The sequence below is a fragment of the Oncorhynchus keta genome, chromosome 11 (assembly GCF_023373465.1).
Source record: "Oncorhynchus keta strain PuntledgeMale-10-30-2019 chromosome 11, Oket_V2, whole genome shotgun sequence".
NCBI lineage: Eukaryota > Metazoa > Chordata > Actinopteri > Salmoniformes > Salmonidae > Oncorhynchus > Oncorhynchus keta.
In genome coordinates this window covers 31,517,169-31,530,030 of record NC_068431.1, presented here as the reverse complement: position 1 = coordinate 31,530,030, position 12,862 = coordinate 31,517,169, and the positions used below count along the sequence as shown (strand labels likewise).

Below are 12,862 nucleotides of genomic sequence, written 5' to 3'. Positions count from 1 at the left end.
CAGGAAAGTTAGCTCACACTCAAAACAGAAATAAAGTTTTGGAAAACACAATTGTGGCAACATTTGGCAGTTATCAATGGGTCTTACTGGTACTAGTTGTCGACAGGGTGGGAAATGTACTTTTTGGTCCGCCAGCCATTGTAGCAGGTACAGTATATTGAAAAAAATCTACCAGCCACTGACATTTTTTATCAGACAAAACATTGTTTTTCTCCATAATTATTCAAAAACTCACAACAAAATAACTAATGAACACTCTTTGTTTAAAAAACAATAAATGTATTACTAGTAAGAAGTAATGGGGTATATTGTGTAATTTCATTTTTGTTACCTGCATCTTTTAACCAATGTATGTTAAAATAAATAATTTAGATCCAATAATAAAAACAGTTCTACAACTGAACATCAAGAATCAACAAAGTTCCTGCCCTGTCACAAAATGCTGAGTGATAGAGCTGGGCTCTACGCTGACATTTTTTACAAGGAGTACGTAATGTTTTAAGAATAAATGTAGAAGCACACAAACAAATCTAGAAGAACAATGGCTAAAAGTTCATTAATAAACATGTTTGGGAGTGATCCATGCTCAATGAAGCACAATGATTAGGTGAGACAAAAATGTTCAGCTGGCCCTTTAAGGGACGGGCCATTACCTTGGTAACTCTATTGTCTGTGATGAAAAAAATCTCTGACTGCAACCTCTTCCTAGCAGCATACAGTTGCAGCAAACTCAAACTAACATTGAAAAATATAGCATGTGAACAAAACGATGTAACTGGCCAAGAAGCACGAAGTACAAAGTCATACTTAGTAGCCTTTCTTGTCAATTTGATCAACTTCTACATGTGGGCTTCGGATAAAAACAAAACTGTTCCCAAATACTCTGTGACCACCCGCCACATGGCTGGTGAAATATACATTCCCGCCAATGACAAATATATATAAATATATACCCGCCAATATATATACCCAATATATATACCCGCCAATGACAAAATCGAATTTCCAACCCAGGTTGTCAGCTTCAAAGGCTATGATATGAGGTATTTTTAAATATGAATAAACTAATAGGACAGCGCTCATATCTATGGAATTATTTGGCCATTTCCTTCGTTGTTCAGAATCCATAGCTGCATTTCAGATGGAGCAAATTCATAATGTATTGCTATTTCATTACTTTAACAGAACATTTCCTTAAAGTTCAAACATGATTAAATTTTAATTTTTTAAAAACATTTTTGCTAGATGTGCAAAGCTTAGACATATCCCAAGAGATTTGCAGCTGTAACTGCTGCAAAAGGTGTCTCTACAAAGTATTTACTTTTTTTTTTTTGGGGGTGAATAGTTATGCACGCTCAAGTTTTCCGTTTTTTTTTGTCTTAATTCTTGTTTGTTTCACCAAAACTATTTTGCTATTTTGCAACATCAAAGTGGTAGGCATGTTGTGTAACTGAAATAATACAACCCCCCCAAAAAAATCTATTTTAATTCCAGGCTGTAAGGCAACAAAATAGGAAAAATGCCAAGGGGGATAAATACTTTCGCAAGCCACTGTATTTAAAGTCATGTTCTTAGAACATTAAGAAAAATGTTAATAAAAAAACAGACAACATTAGTAAAGTTCAAATAGTGTTCTAAGAATGTTTTTGAAAAACATTTACATTTACATTCTGTTCTCAGAGTCAACTAAATGTTCTATCCTCTATCTTGTTAAGTGTGTTACGGTGTGATGGCCGCGCACACTAGTTGCCCTCACCAGATCTTAATGAGTTTGTTTCCTTTGAAATGGGGTATTTTTGAATACACTCAAATCAACAGCTTTGTATGAGTTAAAAATAACACTGAATGCTAGCTCCATCCTGGTGGTGCAATGGACTAATGGATAGAGAACAGAATATCATAGGGTTGAATCTCACTGATGCTGTGCCACAAAAAAAACATGCTTGCATGATTAATGCCTAAGCAAATGAATTTGTGTTGCATCTGTGCTTGTAGTTCAAAACAGTTAAACATGCACTATGCAAAAATCTCTTTGCCAATCTCTGGTTACTAAAATTCTAGTAGTTCACCTAATTTTAGTTTGTGACAAAAAAAGCAAGTTTAGTGTAGAGAACAGTGGAGGCTCCTCAGAGGAGAAGGGGAGAACCATCCTCAGTGAATTTCATGAAAAAGTAGTGAAACATTAAAAGTTATCCTTTCTAAATACATTCATGTCACCAAATAATTTATTAAAACAAACTGTTTTGCAATGAAGGTTTACAGTAGCCTCCACAGCGCTTTGTAGGGTAGCCTCCACTGGGAGGACAATGCAAAACCTAGGAGGCTCATGGTTCTCTTCCCCTTCCATAGGCATACACAGTAATTATGAGGATGTCCTCCTTCTGGAGGATGTCCTCCAACCTATTAGAGCTCTTGCAGCATGAACTGACAAGTTGTCCACCCAATCAAGCTTGCGAATGTAGCTAGCTAGTTTAGCCTACTCAAACACCTGGCTCAAACAGAGAGGGATGCTATGTTAGCTAGCTGGCTGTGGGTATCCAAAATGGGAACTTTTCCAAGTCAAGGTAAGCTTTTGGTTTTATTAATTTATTGGCAGCAGGCCCGCAGGTGTAACTGCTTGCTGACTACACTGTACTGCCTGATTGTAGCAGATTTACTAATGTGTTAGTTCTAGTAGCTATGTTGAATATGACCTTAGCTAATAATGGTGATAACGATGTAGGCTGTGTGTAGCGGTTATGATATGGTGGTTTGGCTTGGAAAGATTCTTCGGCCTGGTCACAGACAGCTGATATGTTGTGCACTGAAGTCCACAAGCGAAGGGTAAAGATGAGAGGAGGAGAGAGCGTAGATGTGAGAAGAAATTATAGCTACAATAATCAAAGTGATCATGCTGTTTGTATGTGGCTGCTATGAAACTGTGTTTCGTGTGATCAGGGGTGTATTCATTCCGCCGAATCTGTTAAACTTTCTTAAACCGAAGCAAACGGAACGAAGATAAACATATCTGAATTTGTCCAATAGAAACTCCTGTTTAAAATTGTTGGACTAATGATTACACTCTAGATCAGCTAGATGCAAGCAAGAGTGCAAGGTAGTATTGAATGTGTCACTGTCTGTCACCTTGATTATTCAAATTTCTCTCGACCTGTGCACCTACATTGTAAACTTTAATTCATAGGCTAGGTTGTAGCAATCTCATTATGGATACAATGAAAATTCTAATAGTAGCCTAAACCTATTGTTACATTGAGCTGGGTGAATGGAATATGAATGACAGTAATCCAATATGCTGTAATAGAAATGCCATGATAAAAATATATAATCGTCCTCTCTCATCTTAAAATAGCACCGACTGCCACTGGTAAAGGATCATCGTGCCATCAAAACCGCTGTGAAATATCTTTTCACTAACGAAAAAGATTGTATTTTCAGCTGTTTGAAGCTGGTGTACACCAAAAGTAAAATATGCCAAAACAAAACATAAGGGAAGCATAGAAATAGCGGACAAAGAAAATAATCTACCAAATCTACTTGCTTTCAATGAGAATGACAGATCTATAAGTCACATTTCTACGTGAATTTGGTCAGGTAACCCAAAAAGTTACATACTCTAGCTTTAACCAAAACTAAGCTAGCAGTGTTATTAAAAGTCAATATATGAAACACTTTGACCTATAAAACAAAAATGAATAAAACAATTTGTGCTGATTTTTTAAAATCAAAATGAGGAAGCCAGGATTTATGGCTACAATGAGCACGTTTTGCAGAGCACAGCTTTTCGAAGCGGGGTTTGAAGCATGATACTGCAACTCTCAGCTCCTGCTCAATGTTTAACTGGGACCTGTACTTGGTCTTCAGTGCAGCAACAGCAGAGAAGCCAGTCTCACAAAGATAAGATGTTGCAAAAGGAAGAAGAATGCCCATGGCCCTCTGCCCTAAGAGTGGATACTGCCTCTCTACACTCAGCCAGAATTCACTCAGTGTCTGTGATGTGAACCTCAGTCTCAATGTGGAGTCAGACGTCATATCAATGAACTGGTCCTCCTCTGCAGAGCTGAAACCAGTTGGAGCTGGTGCATTGAAAGGATCTCCCACCCAGTCATATTGAACTGTTTTCAGGGAAGTACTTTTTAAAGAATCCCATCAGTGATGAAATATGTTCCTTAATATATGGAATCACTGAGGTGGCATCATAGTCAGTAGTGTCAACAAATTCATGCAGGTTCTCGAATGAATCAGTATTTCCTTCATCAAGTCGCCTGCCCCACATTGCAAGCTTTCAAGTGAAAGAGCTGATCCTGTCTGTGACCTGAGGGAGGTGTTTATCTTTCCCTTGAAGCTGTAGATTTAGTTCATTTAGTTCAGCATTCCAAATATGTCACTCAGGTCGGCCAGTTTTGCCAGGAAGTTCTCATCACAAAAATGTTCTGCAAGGTCATACTTGTGCACCTGTTCGGAAAACATTATTTTCTGCTCTCTGAGCTCAAAAACTCGGGACAAGACTCTTCCTCGGGACAGCCACCTTGCTTCACTGTGAAACAGCACAGCTTGATGTTCAGCTTCCATCTCCTCACAGATAGCAGAGAAGACCCTTGTTTTTGGTGGTCTGGTCTTTATAAAATTGACTACACCTACAATGTCAGTCATAACCTCACTTAATTCAGAGGAAAGGTGCCTTGATGCCAGTGCTTCTCTGTGTATAACACAGTGTGTCCACTCAGCATTAGGTGGGGCCTTCTTGATGAGTGCCCGAAGTCATTTTCTCACCCCTGCCATGGTCTCTGCACAATCACTGCAAACACCAATGCAGTTCTCTCACTTTCGCCCATTCTCATTCAGGAAGCAGTCCAGCATTTTGAATTGCTCTTCAGCTTGGCTCTGTCTCTGACATATTTACAAAAAAGGAGATCCTCACACAGGGAGTTTGTCATGTCAAAACATACATAAGCGATAAACAAACAGTTTTTCTTGCTGTCAGTTGCTTCATCGAACTGTGAGGCAAAACGTTTGTCTTTGAGTTTATCTACAAGCTGTTCTTTAAGATCGATAGTCATGTCGTTTATACGTCTGGCGACAGTGTCATTGGACAGAGGGATAGTTTTTATAAAAATGTTGAATAACAATAGAGTTTAAGTTACCTGTGATGAATGTTAAAAACAAAAACTGTAATTTCTATATGCAGGAATTGACTACCAAGGTCTGTGTTTCGTGTAGGTTTACACCATCTTGCCAATTTTATAATTGTGTAGATATCCATAGGACAAGGTAACTCTGATCAATATTGGCTAAATACAAGCAAAGATTAAAAAAATTGTAGAGTGGATTTATGAAAATATTTTGACAAATGTTACCTTATCCTAGTGAGATTTACACGGGTATCAAAACGCCGAGGCGGTTTAAGCACGAAACACTGACCTTATTTGAAGTAGATCAAGACATTCTGTGTGGAAGACATGAACGGTAAAATAACGAAGGAACTCCTTACAAGTTCAGCCGCAAGTTATTACAGGAATTATCATGCGTCGACTATTTCTCTCTAAACCATATACCTTTGACTATTACGAGCCTGCTGCCTACCAGTTCGTCCATGATGTGTACACAGAGGAACTTAAAACTTTACACCTTCTCCACTACTGTCCCGTCGATGTGGATAGGGGGGTGCTCCCTCTGCTGAAGTCCACGATCATCTCCTTTGTTTTGTTGATGTTGAGTGTGAGGTTTATTTTCCTGACACCACACTCCGAGGGCCCTCACCAGCTCCCCGAAGGCCGTCTCGTCATTGTTGGTAATCAAGCCTACCACTGTAGTGTCGTCTGCAAACTTGATGATTGAGTTGGAGGCATGCATGGCCAAGCAGTCATGGGTGAACAGGGAGTACAGGAGAGGGCTGAGAACGTACCCTTGTGGGGCCCCAGTGTTGAGGATCAGCGGGGTGGAGATGTTGTTTCCTACCCTCACCACCTGGGGGCAGCCTGTCAGAAAGTCCAGGACCCAGATGCACAGGGCGGGGTCGAGACCCAGGTTCTTGAGCTTAATGACGAGTTTGGAGGGTACTATGGTGTTAAATGCTTAGCTGTAATCGATGAACAGCATTCTTACATAGGTATTCCTCTTGTCCGGATGGGTTAGGGCAGTGTGATTGTGTCATCTGTGGGCCTATTGGAGTGGGTCTAGGTAGAGTGGAGGTAGGGTGGAGGTTATATGATCCTTGACTAGTCTCTCAAAGCCCTTCTTGATGACAGAAGTGAGTGCTACGGGGCGATAGTCGTTTAGATCCGTTACCTTAGTTTTCTTGGGAACAGGAACAATGGTGGCCCTCTTGAAGCATGTGGGACCAGCCGATTGGGATAGGGATTAAACACAGCAGCCAGCTGATCTGCGCATGCTCTGAAGATGCGGCTAGGGATGCCCCCTGGGCCGGCAGCCTTGCGAGGTTTAACACGTTTAAATGTTTTACTCATATTGGCTGCGGTGAAGGAGAGCCCGCAGGTTCTGGTAGCGGGCCGTGTCAATGGCACTGTATTGTCCTCAAAGCCAGCAAAGAAGTTGTTAAGTTTGTCTGGGAGCAAGACGTCGGTGTCCGTGACGGGGCTGGTTTTCTTTTTGTAATCCGGGATTGACAGTAGACCCTGCCACATACGTCTCGTGTCTGAGCTGTTGAATTGCGACTCTACTTTGTCTCTATACTGACCCTTAGCTTGTTTGATTGCCTTGCGGAGGGAATAGCTACACTGTTTGTATTTGGTCATGTTTCTTGACATGAAAAAAAAGCAGTGGTTAAATGCAGTGATTCGCGCTTTCAGTTTTGATCGAATGCTGCCATCAATCCATGGTTTATGGTTGGGGAAGGTTTTAATAATCACCGTGGGTACAACATCACCAATGCACTTGCTAATAAACTCGCTCACCGAATCAGCGTATACATCAATGTTGTTGTCTGAGGCTATTTGGAACATATCCCAGTCCACGTGATCGACGCAATCTTGAAGCGTGGAATCAAATTGGTCGGACCAGCGTTGAACAGACCTGAGCACGGGCGTTTCCTGTTTTAGTTTCTGTCTATAGGCTGGGAGCAACAAAATTGAGTCGTGGTCAGATTTGCCGAAAGGAGGGAGAGGGAGGGCTTGGTATGCGTCGCGGAAGTTAGAGTAGCAATGATCCAGAATGCTGTCAGCCCGGGTCGCGCATTCGATATGCGGATAAAATTTGGGGGGCTTGTTTTCAGATTAGCTTTGTTAAAATCCCCAGCTACAATAAATGCAGCCTCAGGATGTGGTTTCCAGTTTACTTAGAGTCCAATGAAGTTATTTCAGGGCCGCCGAGGTGTCTGTCGTGATTAGATTATAATCACGGCTGATTATAATCTAAGAGAATTCTCTTGGTAGATAATGCGGTCAGCATTTGATCATAAGGATTTCTAGGTCAGGTGAACAAAAGGACTTGTGTTCCTGTATGTTGTTATGATCACACCACGACTCGTTAATCATAAGGCATACACCCCCGCCCTTCTTCTTACCAGAGAGATGTTTGTTTATGTCGGCGCGATGCGTGAAGAATTCGGGTGGGCCACGTATCCCGAGTGAGCCATGTTTCCGTGAAACAGAGAATGTTACAATCTCTGACGTCTCTCTGAAAGGTAACCTTTGCTCGAATTTCATCTACCTTGTTGTCAAGAGACTGGACATTGGCGAGTAGTATACTCGTGAGCGATGTGCTGGTCTACAGAGCCTGACCAGAAGACCGCTCCGTTTGCCCCTTCTGCGGCGCCGTTGTTTTGGGTCGCCTACTAGGATCCGATCCATTGTCCTGGGTGGTGGTCCAAACAGAGGATCCGCTTCGGGAAAGTCGTATTCCTGGTTGTAAATGTTGGTAAATTGACATTGCTCTTATATCCAATAGTTCTTCCTGGCTACTTGTAATAAGACTTAAGCTTTCCTGGGTTACACCAAACACAGCCTAGTTACTTTTGAATAGCAAATTGAGGCCTATCCATGAAATAGCCTAATGGAAATGGCATTGTAATCTTTCTAGGCATACACACAACAAAATGTAGCAACATGGCTTCCATTTAATTGCCGTTATCCAGTCATGCTGCTACAGATCAGGGTCTGTAAAGACTGAGAGGAGGGGGGTCGATAAGGTTACATAATCAGGATATAATTTTTGAATTTATAATTTCTTATTGTTTTGACAATTTCTCAATATTATGTTTGCGGTAGTTGCCTGTATCTATACCAAAACCCCAGTATTTTTCCTTCATAGCTTGTTCTCTATCTTCTTTTTTTAAAAAGGGTGCCAATTTGTTTTCAGCACTTTTATTTTCATGACTGATCAAAATCTAAAGTTGTTTTTTCATGGCTCTCTCTTGTCCCTCTGCAGAAGACATATGGTGAGTAATATGTTTGGAACATGTTTGGAACATCGAATCGCAATAAAATCACAGTATCGAATAGCAATACATATAGAATGTGAGAATCGTGATACAAGTATCAGAACCTAAGTATCGTGACAATATCCTATTGTGAGGTCCCTGGCAATACACAGCTCTAGTTTCCAGACCTTAAAATACCTAACGCTACATCTGTTATGTCTCTAACTCAACTCATACAGATGAGATAGCCTTGAGCATATTAGGCCTACTTCCACAAATTCCATTGGCTTGTTCAGGTTTCACATGTCACTGCAACCTCTCTCCCATACTGTCACTCAGCAAATAGAAGGCTACAGTATATGATAGACTAGCTATATCTTTCCAACAGTTATTACAACCTATTAATAACTGATTAATATGTCCTTGTTTTTTATATCCTATGTTAGTTATAATACGTTTAGAGTTGTATTTATAAGTATTTCATGGGTAATACTCCATTAGTTGCAATCACTGAGGCTATAACATACTAGGCCACATTTCATATAATTTCATCTGTATTATGCAATCTGGCCTGACATTTTTATTAATTTATGGGCCTGACATACAGTAATATGCATCCACCCACTCTCATACTCCATTCCCTCGCGACTCGGAGACTGTTATTCATAATCACAACGTTCCTATTTCCCAAACTAGAAAATCACATCAATGACTTGGTTGAACACGATCCCTTATTCATATCAGCATACATGCGATGTAACGTTGTGTTGTTTACAATCATATGGTGGTTAGGAGAAGTGTGGCATATTGAAATCATCACACAAAACGTTAGCTGGAAGCCAAAATAAAATATAGCCAACGATCGAAAGCCAGAGCAGCATCTGAATTCGTAGCTAATGACAAAATGAGGTTATCCATTGTGAATAACGCTGCAATGTCCTTGGCATGGTGTAATAAGAGGTAAAAGTAGTTAACTAACGTTCAATTAGAATTCCCAAAGTTGAAGATGAATGTAATTTAACGTTACATACCTGAAACCACAAGGGCCTCATTTGGTCCAACTGTGTGGCAATTACCCATGTTATTTAAAAACGCGGATTCCAAACCAAGTGCGTATGTCGCGTACAAATCTGTTGCAACACAACCGATAATAAAAACCCGACGTAATAGACCGATTTCTCTCGTCTTCGAACCCGTTCACCGCCCCGCCTCTATCATTAAGAGAAAAGAGGTCCCCCGGGATTTCATAAAATGGAGATTTCACCTCGGCAGACCTCAATACAAGAGGGGTCGAGCTGCGACGTCATCTCACACAGCAGTCATCCCTCAGGGTCTCTATGCTGCCATCTACTGATATGACATCTCTCAGTGCGTTGCAGAATGACAATCCAAAGATTTATATAATTAAACCAAGATAGACCACAGCCTGTCGTTTCAAATGGAATCAAATGAGTCATAGTGGGCAGAACAAGCAAGGAGGTGGGCAGAGCCGAGGCGCACTGTAAGCCTGGTGCCGGAAGTGGTGGTACCGGGCTGAGGACATGCACCTCAGGGTGACCAATTTTAGTCTCATCTGACCAGAGTACCTTCTTCCATATTTTTGTGGAGTCTCCCATATGTATTTTGGCTAACACCAAACATGTTTTCTTTTTTTTTTTTCTTTAAGCAATGGCTTTTAGTCTGGCCACTCTTCCATGCCAGCTTTGTGGAGTGATTGGCTTAAAGTGGTCCTATGGACTCCAATCTCCGCTGTGGAGCTTTGCAGCTCCTTCAGGGTTATCTTTGGTCTCTTTGTTGCCTCTATGATTAATGCCCTCCTTGCCTGGTCTGTAAGTTTTGGTCGGCGGCTCTCTCTTGGCAGGTAGGTTTGTTGTGGTGCCATATTCTTTCCATTTTTGAAAAATTGATTTAATGGTGTTCCGTGGGATGTTCAAAGTTTCTGATATTTTTTAATAACCCAACCCTGATCTGTACTTCTTCACAACTTTGTCCCTGACCTGTTTGGCGAGCTCCTTGGTTTTCATGGTGTCGCTTTATTGGTGGTGCCCCTTGCTTAGTGGTGTTGCAGACTCTGGGACCTTTCAGAACAGGTGTATATATACTGAGATCATGTGACAGACCATGCAACACTTAAATTGCACACAGGTGGACTTTATTTAACTAATTATGTGACTTCTGAACGAAATTGGTTGCACCAGATCTTATTTTTATGGCCTTCATAGCAAAGAAGGTGAATACTTTTCTGTTTTTGTTTTTTTTAAATATTTTTTTGGAACAAGTAATTTTTTTCAATTTAAATGACTGGTTGTAAATGTAACAAAATAGAAAAAACACCAAGGGAGATGAATACTTTTGCAAGGCACTGTACACTACCGGTCAAAAGTTTTAGAACACCTACTCATTCAAGGGTTTTTCTTAATGTTGACTATTTTCTACATTGTAGAATAATAGTGAGAACATCAAAACTATGAAATAACACATATAGAATCATGTAGTAACCAAAAAAGTGTTATACAAATCAAAGTATATTTTATATTTGAGAATCTTCAAATAGCCATCCTTTGCCTTGATGACAGCGTTGCACACTCTTGGCATTCTCTCATTCAGCTTCATGAGGTAGTCACCTGGAATGCAACAAAATAGGAAAAACGGCAAGGGGAATGAATACTTTTTTGCAAGGCACTGTACGTGTGAGTAAGAGTGACAGTGAAGGTGTGTGTCTGAATGGGGGAGAGGTTGTTGAAAGTCACCCAGTAAAATACCACTTGAGTACAAGTCTAATGGCCATAGAGTCAGTGGATGGCCATAGAGTCAGTGTGGATAGTCTGTGGGCGAGAGAAAGCAGTAGTTGTTAGCCATCTACCAGTCTTATGACCGGGGGATAGAAGCTGTTTTGGAGTATGTTGGTCTGAGCCTTGATAAACCGGTACCGCATTCCTGTTGGGAGCATAGAGAACAGTCCATGGCCTTTTCTCAATTAGATTCCGTCAACTCCTGCGTCCTCTCTCCTCTGTCCTCTCTGGCCTCCTTTTGAAAGGTTACGAGGATAGGACGCGAAGAGAGGGAAATTCAGACCCAGACTCAAAATTGAGCTCAGGTGCATCTTGTTTCCATTGATCATCCTTGATTTTTCTACAACTTGATTGGAGTCTACCTGTGATAAATTCAAATAATTGGAAGTGATCTGGAAAGGCACACCCAGATACATACAGTGCATTCGGAAAGTATTCAGACCGCTTTACTTTTTACACATTTTGTTACGTTACAGCATTATTCTTAAATGGATTATATTGTCCCCCCCCCATCAATCTACACACAATACCCCATAATGACGAAGCAAAAACAGGTTTTTAGAAATGTTTGCAAATGTATTAAAAATAAAAACTGGAAATATCACATTTACATAAATATTCAGACCCTTTACTCAGTACTTTATTGAAGGACCTTTGGCAGTGAGTCTTCTTGGGTATGACCCTACAAGCTTGGCACACCTGTCTTGGGGAGTTTCTCCCATTCTTCTCTGCAGATCCTCTCAAGCTCTGTCAGGTTGGATGGGGAGCGTCGCTGCACAGCTATTTTCAGGTCTCTCCAGAGATGTGAGTTTGGGTTCAAGTCCGACTTCTGGCTGGGCAACTCAAAGACATTCAGAGACTTGTCCCGAAGACATTCCTGTGTTGTCTTGGCTGTGTGCTTAGCATTGTTGTCCTGTTTGAAGGTGAACCTTCGCCCAGGTCTGATGTCCTGAGCGCTCTGGAGAAGTTTTTCATCAAGGATATCTCTGTACTTTGCTCCGTTCAACTTTCTCTCGACCCTGACTAGTCTCCCAGTCCCTGCCACTGAAAAAACCTCCCCACAGGATGATGCTGCCACCTCCATGCTTCACCGTAGGGATGGTGCCAGGTTTCCTCCAAACGTGACGCTAGGTATTCAGGCCAAAGAGTCAATCATGGTTTCATCAGACCAGAGAATGTTGTTTCTCATGGTCTTGGAGTTCTATAGGTGACTTTTGGCAAATTCCAAGCGGGCTATCATATGCGTTTTGCCGAGGAGTGGCTTCCGTCTGGCCTCTCTACCATAAAGGCCTGATTGGTGGAGTGCTGCAGAGATGGTTGTTCTTCTGGAAGGCTCTCTCATGTCCACAGTGGAACTCTGGAGCTTTGTTAGAGTGACCATCGGGTTCTTGGTCACCTCCCTGACCAATGCCCTTCTCCCCAGATTGCTCAGTTTGGCCAGGTGGCCAGCTCTAGGAAGAGTCTTGGTTGTTTCCATTTTAAACTGTTTCCATTTAAGAATGATGGAGGCCACTGTGTTCTTGGGGAGCTTCAATGCTGGCAAAACATTTTTTACCCTTCCCCAGAGCTGTGCCTCGACAAAATCCTGTCTCGAAACTCTACAGACAATTCCTTCAACCTCATGGCTTTGTTTTTTCTCTGACATGCACTTGTAGTCAGGAATGGGAAAGTGATTGTTTCCTACAGAGCACAAAAT

The 12,862-nt window shown here is 41.3% G+C and overlaps 1 protein-coding gene across 2 annotated transcripts in view; it reads right to left on the bottom strand.

The window, feature by feature from the left end:
* The window catches only part of LOC118390064 (flotillin-2a-like), a 37,500-nt gene extending 27,835 nt beyond the window's left edge, over positions 1-9,665 (bottom strand). Inside the window, exon 1 of one of the 2 annotated variants that reach the window (XM_035780238.2) lies at positions 9,406-9,665. In XM_035780238.2, the coding sequence (XP_035636131.1) occupies positions 9,406-9,454 (49 nt within the window). In that variant the 5' untranslated portion in view covers positions 9,455-9,665. The remainder of the gene's footprint in view (positions 1-9,405) is intronic. The other variant, XM_035780237.2, reaches the window with a different exon arrangement.
* Positions 9,666-12,862: the final 3,197 nt, after the last annotated feature.